The 12531-nt window shown below is 41.3% G+C and overlaps 1 protein-coding gene across 1 annotated transcript in view; it reads left to right on the top strand.

Moving 5' to 3' along the window:
* LOC104628020 (regulator of nonsense transcripts 2-like) overlaps nt 1-8016 on the top strand; it is a 12821-nt gene extending 4805 nt beyond the window's left edge. The window contains exon 3 of the mRNA XM_010296449.1: nt 7441-8016. Coding sequence (XP_010294751.1) covers nt 7441-7450 — 10 coding nt within the window. The 3' untranslated portion in view covers nt 7451-8016. The remainder of the gene's footprint in view (nt 1-7440) is intronic.
* The last annotated feature ends 4515 nt before the right edge of the window (nt 8017-12531 follow it).

Here is a 12531-nt window from a genome sequence, read left to right as displayed (position 1 = left end):
CACACTGCCGGCTCATGTTCAGCCGGCTGTCAACCAGCACCCCCAGGTCCCTTTCCGCCGGGCAGCTCTCCAGCCACTCCTCCCCAAGCCTGTAGCGTTGCATGGGGTTGCTGTGGTCGAAGTGCAGGACCCTGCACTTGGCCTTATTAAACCGCATACAACTGACCTCGGCCCATCGATCCATCCTGTCCAGATCCCTCTGCAGAGCCCTCCTACCCTCCAGCAGATCAACACTCCCACCCAGCTTGGTGTCATCTGCAAACTTACTGAGGGAGCACTCGATCCCCTCAACCAGGTCATCAGTAAAGACACTGCACAAGACCGGCCCCAGAACTGAGCCCTGGGGAACACCACTTGTGACCGGCCGCCAGCCAGATTTAACACCATTCACCACAACTCTCTGGGCTCGGCCATCCAGCCAGTTCTTTACCTGAGTAAAGAAGAAGGTGAAGAGTGCACCTGCCTAAGCCATGAGCTGCCAGTTTCTGTAGGAGAATGCTGTGGGAGATGCTGTCAAAGGCTTTACTAAAGTCCAGGTAGACAACATCCACAGCCTTTCCCTCATCCACAAGGCAGGTCACCTGGCCATAGAAGAAGATCAGATTGGTTAAGCAGGACCTGCCTTTCATGAACATGTGCTGGCTGGGCCTGATCCCTTGGTTGTCTGCTCTCTCAGTGAGAGGGAGGAAAAGACTGCTCAAAAATATATAGAGGAATTCCTGTTGTGCTTTTTCAATTTTGTGAATTTGTGAGCTATATCTCTCTTTTTTTTTTTTTTGACACCCTGAATGGAAAGAAAATATAGTAAAGGCAGGAAGTGGGGCAGAACCTTTGATTTACGGTGTGTAAAAGCATACTGAGAACAGTGTTAACATGAAAAGAGCTCTTCTGGATTGCCTATTAGTCATTCTACAGCTCTAATGTATCTCCGTATGTCTCTTCTCACTCAGAGTAAGCTTGAGAATAAACCATTAAATTAACCCTGCAGCACAAATTTGAATAGACAGAGTGTCAGGTGAAACACAGACTGCTTTTGTGTTTCTCTTTTCTCTGCAAGTAAATTTTGGAGGTGGATAGATGGGAGAAGCAAGTGAGAGGGGAGAGCTTACCTACTAGTGGCTCTGTCTTTGTGAACTACAAATACGGTAATGTAATGTAGTAATCCTATGTTACAGCAACATTGCCAACTTCTTTCCAGTATGTTTTACCAGCATTTTATGACTTCTTGATGATCACTTATCCACTGAGACCCTATATAGATATTGCTTGTATTAAAAACAACACAAAACCAAACCAAAACCAAACAACAAAAAAACCAAACCCCTACTCTCTTTTGAAAACAGACTGTGATTTAAAATACATATTTTTTAAAAAATGAACCAGATTTAACCCGTTAAAATGAACAGTGCTGTCTATTTAGCTTTTTCATATCAGTATGACCTAATACTGTCATAGAAATACAAGCTATTTGGTTACACTGAATTGCCATAATACTTGCAGGTGTTTTATAAATAACTGTGCAGTATTTTCTTCTTTTGGTGATCTCTCCCGAACGCCTTGCAACTTATGAGGAGCACAGTGCATTTATTCTTTAAATAAAGCAGCCAGACAAGTAAATGTGAAATGTGCAGATTTTTTTAATGTGGTTCCTCTGAAGGCTTTTTGTTTTCAAATGTTTTGGGGAAAATACAGTTTAGGACTTCACTGTAAACTAGGTCAGGCATCATCCAGCAAACAGTTTAAGTAGCGTTTGCTTGTTCCAATAGCTGTGCCATGCGCTTGCAATTCTGATGTAGTTTTGTATTATGTAACTTACTCTTTGTTCCTTTTAATCTGTAAGCTCCTTAAAGCAGGGACCAGGAAGTTTGTTTTAGTAGGCGTATTTTATTTGTTGTATAGTGCAATGCTCAGGCTTGCAGTCATGCATCAGTTGAACCATCTTAGTTTGTAGTAAGGGAGCGCTACCTTTCTTAACCCCCATGGAAAGATATGTAAGCAGGATTTATTGGAGGCTGTGGGTCCTCTGATGGTTTACCACTCCTAGTATCGACTGCCTGTTGCCTACTTTTTTAAAGCTTCTGATTTACAGCATATACGGAAGATTGTCTTCAGACTTTGAAGGGTGAACTGCAATCTCTTTGTCCAGACTACTCTCATCTTTCAGTTAAGAAGTTACCTAGTTTTAGTTAAAAAGCTGCTGAGAGCAAATAGGAACTGAGCTATTGATTTTAGTATCTGTTTGGAGAAGTTCTCGCTTTCCTACGTGACAGGACCAATTTGTGCAATTAAAGATGTTATCACTGACATGCTGCGTGAGCTGTGTTGGGTTGTTTCTTCTTCGTATATGAAGACTGATATATTATCTTGCATAGTAACTCAAATTTATTGGAAATAACATGTTACTTTCTTTAAAGTATCCAACTTTTTATTTTAGATTTCCTGAGGTTAGGGATAGTCTGAACAATTAAATCTCCTGCTTGGTTCCATTGTAATGGACAATCCGACAGGTTCTGCTGGCTAAGGTTGGGATGAGGACTTTCTTGCATTTCAAGTAGTGCTAAGAGTAGAGAAACTGATTGATGTTTACCTTAACTTCTGTGTTGCTAAATAGGGTTTAAGCACCATGTTTCAAACATCTTTTAGTAAGTTAAATCCAAATCTACTTATCATAATGGGTGATTCAAAAACTAATGAGGACAGCACTGGGTTCTCTCACATGTTTTTGGCCTTGAACAACTGGATCTAGCTTTGCAATTAGCCTTGCTGTGACAGCAGGATTTGGACTAGATGACCTCCAGAGGGCCCTTGGAACCTAAATTTGCTTCTCTTACAGTTTAGTGTGGTGCTAAACCAAAAAAAAACCCCAAAACCACCCATAAATGTGACACCTGCTTTGTGATAGTTTATTGCTGTTTATTTGTAATCACCTGCTTCTGTAGCCTCAGGTTTTAAGACTTACTAATCCTGTAAGGAGGAGATTCTTTCTGGGACTTGTACATTTAAGGCTGGCTGGCCTTGAAGATAACTTACTGTGACTCCATTAAAAGTATAGTTCCTTGACTTGCTTCAGCAGAACTCTGAAGACAACAATTTTCACTCTTGGCTTCCAGTTCTGTAGCATTTGTGTATTAAAAGAAGACTTTGGCTATCAAGCTGTTAAACTGATACCTTCAGGAAACATAAAATTTACAAAAGTGGTTTTTTTCAGTGATGGGATTATAATGAAAATACTCTTTTACAGTTCTGGAGAACAGCCTCTCACTTCAAAAAAGTATTTTTCCTTTGTTTTAAAGAGGCTTGAGATCCATAAAATGGCTTACTTAAAGTGAAACGTAAATAACCACATTTTATGAAATCTATTAAAAAATATTGATTACCAAGAAAGAAAAACAGAATTGCAGTGACAAATTTCACTATAGAGAAGTGAGCCTTACCAAGAAGTTTTTAAACTTGCTAAACCTCTCCTTATTAAAAGCAGTAATCGCAAAACTCACTACTGTTTTGAAAGTATAGTAAAGGAGGAGGACCTGTGTCAAAAGGTCCATTAGGTTGCAGATGTAAGGTGACCAAACTAAATCATATTCAAGTTAATTGGTAATTTCAGGACTCTTATTTGCATCTGAGTCTTATTTTTCTTTAACCCATTTAAATAAAGAAAAATGAAGCATAACGGTAACAACAGGATGCTAAGATTTTATTAGCTAAGTATTCTTATATTAAAGAGTATTTCATTAATGCTGAAAAATCAGAGTGTACATAATAAGGAAAAATGTGAATTAAATGTAATTTCCTGTTTCAGCTACTAAACAAACATGCTTCATACCTCACCCACTGTGTCGTTGATGTATTGACCAATATTGCATTTCAAAGCTTTGAATTCACTTTATTGACATATACCACAAGTCTTGGGCAGCCTAAATCCAGTTTCTCTGTTAGCTTCAGTCTAGCTGATTGTCGCAGACTGTCATCATCTCAAAATAGACAAACTCTTGGGTGTTGTCTTGAACTAACACATCTGTCCCTTGGTACATCACGCTGCTTTTGAAATCTTTAGTTGTCATTTTGAATGATCTCTTATATTCTTTAAAAAAAGAAAGAGGTAATCACTCTAGCAATAGTATTTTGCTCTTGTTTCAGAGATTTTAATGATGAAATGGCTCCCACTTTCACATTCTAGATATCATAAATTCTAAAAAATTCAGTACTCTATTTACTTGTGTGCTAGCTCAGTTCACCTTATTCTTTGCCATCTTTTTCACCAGTATTTTAATCCTCTCCTTTTCTCAGTTACCATTCTTGATCCTGTACTACATCCTTTTCCCTAATACATACGCAGGCTGCTGTGGCTTTCCATGAAAGCCATTCAAACTCAGCAGAGAAATTCCTACCTCCTTTTTCAGCTGTTTATGGGAGGAAAGCCCTGGTTTCCAAATCCTGCAGCATTTTTTGGTGGACTGCACTGGACTTGAACGGGAAAAAATAAGAAAAGCGAGGTTTTTGTTTTTACAATGTCGTGCTTGGTGGGCTCTGCAAATGTTTAACCCATATAGTAAAGGTTAAGAGAGACCTGATCACAACTATAGTTTAGAGGGAAAGGAAGGCAAGATTTTATTTCTTAACATACTCATTTATTTTAAAGTCTTTGTTTTAAAAAAAGTTGTTTCAATATAAATTAATAACAAACTAAGCAAAAAACCCTGCAGCTTTGTGGCCTTCTGGAAACTAATTACCAATCCTCAAAACACCTCCCTGATAATAGCCTGCTCTGCATACTATGACTTTGAGTTATTTTGTCACAGTATTTTATTTTTGTTGAACAGATAAGAATATAAAATAACTTGGACAGCTTAAGATTCTCTTACTTAGTTGAGTGTAGCTTCTGTGGATTATTTGAATCTGTGATGTTTACAGTGAGGAAGTTGGTAACTCAGATTTGGTAGGAAATGACCAGTGCACCTTAGTATTTTTTTATTAGTCCAGAAACACACACTCTGAAATATGGTTGTTCCAGAGAACATATTCTTGCACAGCTAAATTGATACATTATTTAAAATCCAGTGCTCAATTTTTTCAGTACAAAATTGCTAGTTAACATTCTACAGCATGTAATTTCCAGTTTTGCTGTTGAGAACTTAGTCACACCAGCAGCAGTAATGTGTTTAGAATGAGTCTAAACACCTTTACTTTTGCCGAAACTTCTCTCCAGTCCATATGAAGGTACAATATGTCTGTAATCTCTGTTACTGCATTCATTCCTGTGGAATCAAGTCACCTCATGGTCTGATATGTGAACACACACACTCCTATGTGGAAGGCAGATGGTGTTTTGTGCAGTTCCAGAGATCTGTGAGACGGGAAAGAAGCTGCTGTGGCATGATAGGTACTTGAATTTAAGTTTCCCAGGACTTAAGTTAGTACCCCTCAGTAGTTTTCTTCTCTTGCCAGAATACAGGAATGCGCACATACTGTTTATTCTCAAAGGCCAGTTTTGTGGGAGGAGAGCTGAAAGCAAAGATCAGTCTCCATAAGTTATCTCTGCTGTCCATACAGGCCACAGTCCAGAGCAGGAGTCTGAACTTCGGGTGCCATTTCCCTCTTTAACAACCGTCCTTCTCTCTAAAGCTCATGCATCTGAAAGCAAGAAAATGTGTTCAGCAGAATAAGGCACACAAAGAAAAGAACCATTCATGAAAGAGCGTTATGTTTAAAACAGAAAGATGCATTTCAGGCATTCATTGTGTTTTTATTTTGTGTTCCTGGTTTTGGCTAATGTGATTAGGGGGGAGAGAGAACACAGAGCACCAAAGCTGAGATTAGTTGTGAAAAGCAAAGCAGCAAGTGAGGTTTGAGACGAGGTGTTTGGAGGAGAAGGAAGGTGCCTCAAATCTGCGAATACATACACTACTCTAGAAATGCCCACTACGTTGCGGGCTGATGTAGGACAGGAAGGGGCAAGTGTGCAACTCCATCTCAAAGTTCTCACGTGTTAAGAAATAACAAGAATTTTTTGTGATCTTGTGATGTCTGCAAAAATGACTTGATTTCATAAGTTGCATATATTTTCCTGGGCACGTTTCAACTTAAGCCATAATGTTGTCTTGCTGACTTAAAATTCTGCCAACTTCACATGATTATTTCCTAGCCTATACTGTGGTGTAATGCTTCTGTGCCTTTTTACAAGCTCTGGTTTTCTACTCCAGCAGGGGTTAGGTAGAAATGTATCTGTGTGCTTCTCTTAGCATGTGGAGTATTTGGGCAGTACTAATACTTACACAGTGGTGTTGAAAAGATGGCTGTATGATTTTTATACAAATTAATAACTGTTTTGGTAGCAGGGAAGGGAGTTGGGGGAGTAGGTTGCAAAAAATTCATTCATTTTACACACATAGTTTAAATGTGTGTAAAAAATAAACAGCATGTTTAAATAAAACACACCAATACTGAGTAACTGAAATACTGAATAATAAAGCAATGTGTAAGAATACTGAATTACTGTGAAAGCTTTGTCTGTTATGAGAAATGCAGAAGTTACTATGGCCAGTTAAACATACTTGTGGCATTTTTCTTGCAAGTTTTTCAGTAAAAACTAGATTAAGATTAATTTACTGTTCAACAAATGCCTGAGGCTTACGCACTGCTGTGAAGAACGTGAACTTTTTTGTTGTTGTAAAAGTAAAAGACTTTGGTGTGTAGCCCTGGAGCGTTTTTGTAATTGTAAATGTCTAATTTTTAGTTTGCTTTGTACTGCTAAATTTTAATTTACAGTCTAGAAATCAACTAACAACCAGCCCAGATACGGTAACTGACGATTGTGCTGAAGATGGTGATACTAGATTAGTGTTACTGCTAGGCTACTCTGGTCTTGTTGTATCACATGCCTGCAAACTGGCGTAACTTTTCAGTGCATATTTACGTTCTTGAGGGAATTAAATATGACTTTTTCTGGGTAGGGACATGTTTTTCATGAAGACAGGATGATTTTTTAATATAACTATTGTCTCTCTAAAAATGTTCTAAACAATTATTTGACTCTAGAAAGACCTCTCAACATTTCTGCAGTACTTCTAAACTTCAAGAAAGTGCACAAAAAGATGAAAACTATTTAAAATAACTTGTATTTCAACAAACTCACAAATCAGCTGTGCACTTCAGTAGTTTAGCGTCTCATCTGGGAGGATAAGGCAGCTGTTTGCTTCTGAATAATTTTAGTCTTGTCTGCTGAAATTGTGTAGGGGACTTTTTTTTTCCCCAATACAAGTTATCTGCCTTCTCTTGTCTGATGTGGTCTTTTGAGAAATTTGTGCAGATGATAGAAGTATGTAACTTCAATACATAGAGGCTAAAATAACATCAGAATCACTAACAGTTGATTCCACTGGTTGCTAACCCATACAGTATTGGATATCTCATATTAAATAATTTTTTTCTTTCTTTTCTTAGGAGACGTTGATCCAGCAGCAAGTGTCATTTCATTAGGTCCTGTATCTCTGATGTTGTGGATAGTGGAGTCCTCCAGCGATTAAATGAGAGCAGTGGACACATCTCAGCATGTCAGTCTAGAGCGTTCAGAATCGAAACCTGGGACAGGCTGGGGCCGTGGGGCAGAAACAACAGCCTCCCCTCTTCCCCCCCAACCCCACACAGAACAAGTGGAAGCTTCCAGTCATGGCCTACAAAAAAAAAAAGAAAAAAAAAAAAAAAAGAAAAAAAAAAAAGCTTTTTGATATGGGAACCACGTTGAGGGTTAATTTTCTCATAAGAGCAGAAGTAAATGAATGAGATGGTTAACTTGACCAGTGAGCAGCTCTGTGAAAACAAAGATCAACCTGAAATTCAGATGGATTACACTGGAACGGAAAAGGTCTTTGGCAGCTCAGTATGTGGGAGAACAAAGTTGTAAATGTGATGCAAGTTGCGATGTCTCCGAATGGAGTGCTTTGTGTTGGAAGAATATTCTTTGGGGGCTGCAAACCTACAGTAGAAAAATGTAGAGCAAATGGTGAAATCTGAAAGAAAACCCTGACAAGTAGGATAACTTGTTATCAAACACTCCTCAGGGAGAAAGTTTCTACTTAAGGAATAGCCTTTTACTGCCAGAGGAGTGAGGAGGAGGAGGGGGTGGGGAGTGGTGAGGGGTGAAATACATAAAAGCCAAGGAGGTAAAATGTCTGTTAGGGTTTAAAATAAATGTGAAGTTGATTAAGACGGGGTGTTGACTCGTACTGCTTGGAACAGCCTGACACCAGCCTAAGGACGGGGATGTAGTTGAGCCCATTGTATGTATCATTGAAAACCAAAATGTGCCAGTCAGCATAAGAGGAGGATGTCAAGGAGTGGATCCAAATATTTTGTTGATTTTTCATGGGTTGATAAGCCTCTGTGTCTATTGAAACAAACAAAAAAAAAGTTAAAAAAAAATTAAGTCTGGAAACAAGTAGAATTTTTATTTTTTTTCTAGGTAGAAATGAGGTTTCTTGGTCTGTTTCTGACAATCTGTTATTTATTAGCATAGTTTTTGTTTGCTTTCAGATAGAGGTAGTTAATTGAGTTAAGGAGCTCATCTGTACGTTACTACTAATTCTTTTTTCTAGCTCTTTTAAAAATCCTTTTTACCACTGTTTTTGGTTTCTGCATGTAGGAAGAGAGACTTGTAAAATTGTAACATTTCATACCGAAATGCCGCCCGATCTTCACCAGCTTCAGAAATCTGACCTTTGCCAATGCTGCAATAAAGTGTTGTAATTTAGAATTGATGTCTGTCTCCTTACATTGACTTTGCTTCTCCTGAAATAATGTTTTGAAGGGCTTGGTGTATATCGTGGGACGCGGACAGTGCTTCGTACAAGCAACGTAAATTACCAAAGCAGGAGGATTCCTGCCTCAAGAAACTTACTTGAATCACACTTAGTAAAATGCAAGATTTTCTTAGCAAGGGGTTGTGAAACAGAGATCATTTCACATAAGGTGTCATAAGCATTTAATTTAAACTGAGTTAAATTAAGGTGGTTTTGGTTAGATTAATAATAATGAAATTCCTTCTTGTGGCTCGTTGCATTGGCATCTGAATCCGTGTGCTGTCACATGAATGGGTGGAACACTGTGGTGGACCATGCAGGGACCAACACAAGAGGGGAGCAGAACTCCTCTTGGTGATAATTTGCTTGAAAACATAAGTGAAATTGTGGATGAATAGTGTTTCAGTTGGAGTGGTCAGGCAGTCCTGAAATAAAGACGGAATAAAGACGGCAGCCTTCTCCTTTGGCTCGTTACACTGTTAGCTCAAGCAGCTACAGTGAATTTTGAAATGCGTACGTTTGCCAGTGGCGCTTTGGTGAGAAGAAATCAAGGTTTTTAAAATAAACCTACTTAAAAGTTACGTTCTTTAGTCACAGAGTCGAGCATCGAGAGTGGAAAAACTGCAAGCGCGGCTTTAGGTCTGCTGCTCCTTTGCACGCACGCGCGGTAACAGCGGTTTGGGGGTTGAAGTGCTGCGATGACGAGGGCACCTTTTCCCCGAGGACGTCGCTGCTCAGGGTGGTGGTAGACAACTTCCAACTTGCAGAATGTGGCTTCAAGTTTTTATAACATCACATGTAGATGCATTTCTCTAAATTTCTGCCAGATCTCACTTTGTAAGGAGGCAAGCATCCTGAAAGGGTGCTGTCGCCGCAAAACCCCACGCTTCCGTGGCCATCTCCACGCTCAGAGGTGGCACTTTCCATGTGGGTTTCCACGCAACTGTGGGCTGTACGTGTTCTATAAGGAGGAGGATGTTGTAGGAAGACCAGGTTTTCATTTCAAGTCTTGAGATTCTTTTCAGACTGATTTTTTTTTTTTCCCCCATAAATTATGGGTACGTTTATTAATCACATTTGTAACTCTGAGCTCTTCCAGGAATGTCTTCTACAGCAACATGACCCAGTCCATTGGTCAAATCTAATTTCCACTTCCCTGATGAAAAATGCCTGCCAATTCCTAATAGCAAATTAAGCATCTAATTGTGGTTCAAACTAAAGTCAGCTTCCTTTTCTCAACATGCTGCTTAGTTTCAAAAGCATTTAATTTCTCCAAATTGAATAACTGCATGAAAATAAAATGTGAATTCACATTTGCTCTATTTTGCATGTGTTGATCTAATGCCTCGGATGGAATTTGGATCAATGGAAATTTCTTTATAAAATTATTTGCTGAAAATAGTTTGGGGTCAGCTGGGGATTACCCTGACTTCAGGCTGAGATTAAAAAAAACAATTCAGAGAAACCTTTTGAGATTTAATTTTAAAATAAATTATTTTAATGCTATGCGGAATAGAAATCTGATGTCAAAAATCATCACGAGCAAAACAATCGGGGTTGAACGTATACAGCGGAAAAAATGTTCGCATCCTGATTTTCCTTTGTTTTTCTGTTTGCCAGCCCCCCGGCCTCGGGGAGTGCCTGGCTGCTGTCCTGCTGCTTGCGGAGCAGTTTTGACACCTGATGCACGTACAGTTTGTTGCTATAGGGATTGTGCGCGGCTTCCTTTCCGTGTGTGTCGTTAAAAGAAGACGAAGCATCCTAAAGAGTATTTAATTACGATAGTCAGGTGAGCAGCCTAGTCTGTTACCCACGGATATTGCTGCTTTACCCAGATTCAGGATGTTTATTAATCAAGTCATGTCTAATATCATTGCTCCTCTTTTCCTACAGCACAGTGACCCGCGGGTGCGACAGGTCACTGGGGAGATCACGCCAAGTTCAAGCCGCGGCGGCGTTTGATGGGAGAGAGGATGTTCCTCCGGGAGCGTGTCTCAAGGGGTGCAAGTCGAAGGTGCTCTCGCGAAGGGTGTTTCTAAAGCAGTGTTCCTGAGCGTGCGTGGAAGAGGTTAAATCTGGGAAAACCTACGTAGATGAAGGAGAAATTGTTTCACGTCCTTGATTGCGTAAAAGATTTCTGTTATCTTATCGTTCTCTGGAAAGAATTTGGACTCGGGTCAGGTCCAGGCATTTGAAGTTGCGTCTTCACTGATGTGAGGCTCGTTGAGCTGGCTGGCTGGCAGCCCCAAAATGCACTGCATGGTTGTACTCAACAATTCTTTTGCCTCCGTTTTCAATAGTAATCTCTCTTCCCACATCTCTCAAGCCCCCAAAACTCAAGGCAGGGACTGGAGGAATGAAGTCCCTCCCGTTGTAGGAGACTGGGTTTGTGACCACCTGAGGAACCTGAACATAGATAAGTCCACAGGACCCGGTAAGATGCACCCAAGGGCATCAGAGGGGTGGAACCCCTCTGCTGGGAGGACAGGCTGGGAGAGCTGGGGGGGCTCAGCCTGGAGCAGAGAAGGCTCCGGGGAGACCTTCCTGCAGCTGCCAGGGCTGAGAGGGGCTTATGAGAAAGATGGGGACAGACTTTTTAGCAGGGCCTGTTGCCATAGGACAAGGGGTGATGGTTTTAAACTAAAAGAGGGGAGATTCAGACTAGAGCTAAGGAAGAAATGTTTCACCAGGAGGGTGGTGAAACCCTGGCCCAGGTTGCCCAGAGAGGTGGTAGATGCCCCATCCCTGGGAACATCCCAGGTCAGGCTGGACGGGGCTCTGAGCAACCTGCTCTAGTTGCAGATGTCCCTGCTCATGGCAGGGGGTTGGACTAGATGGCCTTTAAAGGTCCCTTCCAGCCCAAACTATTCTGTGATTCTACGATTTATGGCACATCACTTGAAAGCCTGTCTGAGGTGAGATGCTGTGTGAGTCCTTGCTCCAGGATGGAGCCAAGGTGGCTGGGAAGCTCCGAAATCAGAGTGTGCCGGGTTCACCCAGGAATGCTGGGGCTCACAGGCAACACCTGGAACTCCAGGTGGTGGTACCGGCCCTCTTTCTCTGCCCTGCAATGCTGTAATGTGATAAAATTAAGAAAAGGTATAAATCTCTTTTTTCATGAATTGCTGAGTTTTCAGGCTTGCTATAATTTTATTAACTTTCCAGGCCTCCAGAGAAAGAAGTCCGTTGTTCCGTTTCTGTTAAGGAGATAAAAATACTGTATACAAACACATCGATGCACACACACTGCAGCACACCCACATAATGTAATTTTACATATACATTACAAATGTATACGTAGCGCTTAGAAAAATGCATAGAAAACCACCTCGTATCGTGGAGGCTGCCTGATTTGCTCACATTTTCAGGTTTTTTTTATTCGCCCTTCGTGGCAAAGCAGTCACTGGGCGCTTGGCAGGGCAGCACGGCGGGAGCCGCCGGGAGCGTTGGGCTCCGGCAGTTTGCTGATGCCGCCGTCCCTTTACTTCGCACGGGAACGCCTTCGACTTCGGGGAACGCTGTTGAAAAGTGCTGACTCGGGGAAATAACCCGGGAGGGCCGTCGCGGGCTGGCAGCGCGGCTTCTCCAGCCCGTCCCGCGCATCAGCGCCGACTCGGAACGGCTGCAATTCATAGTCCATGCGCGTTCGACCTGGAGGACGTCCGCGGCTGGCGGGACCAGCAGCGGTGCGGGCGCTGCCGGAGGCACCGCGCTGCCCGAGCAGGGTCGCTGAACC

This window comes from Phaethon lepturus, unplaced genomic scaffold (genome assembly GCF_000687285.1).
Source record: "Phaethon lepturus isolate BGI_N335 unplaced genomic scaffold, ASM68728v1 scaffold28871, whole genome shotgun sequence".
In the NCBI taxonomy this organism is placed as follows: Eukaryota; Metazoa; Chordata; class Aves; order Phaethontiformes; family Phaethontidae; genus Phaethon; species Phaethon lepturus.
This window is presented reverse-complemented; position numbering and strand designations above follow the sequence as displayed.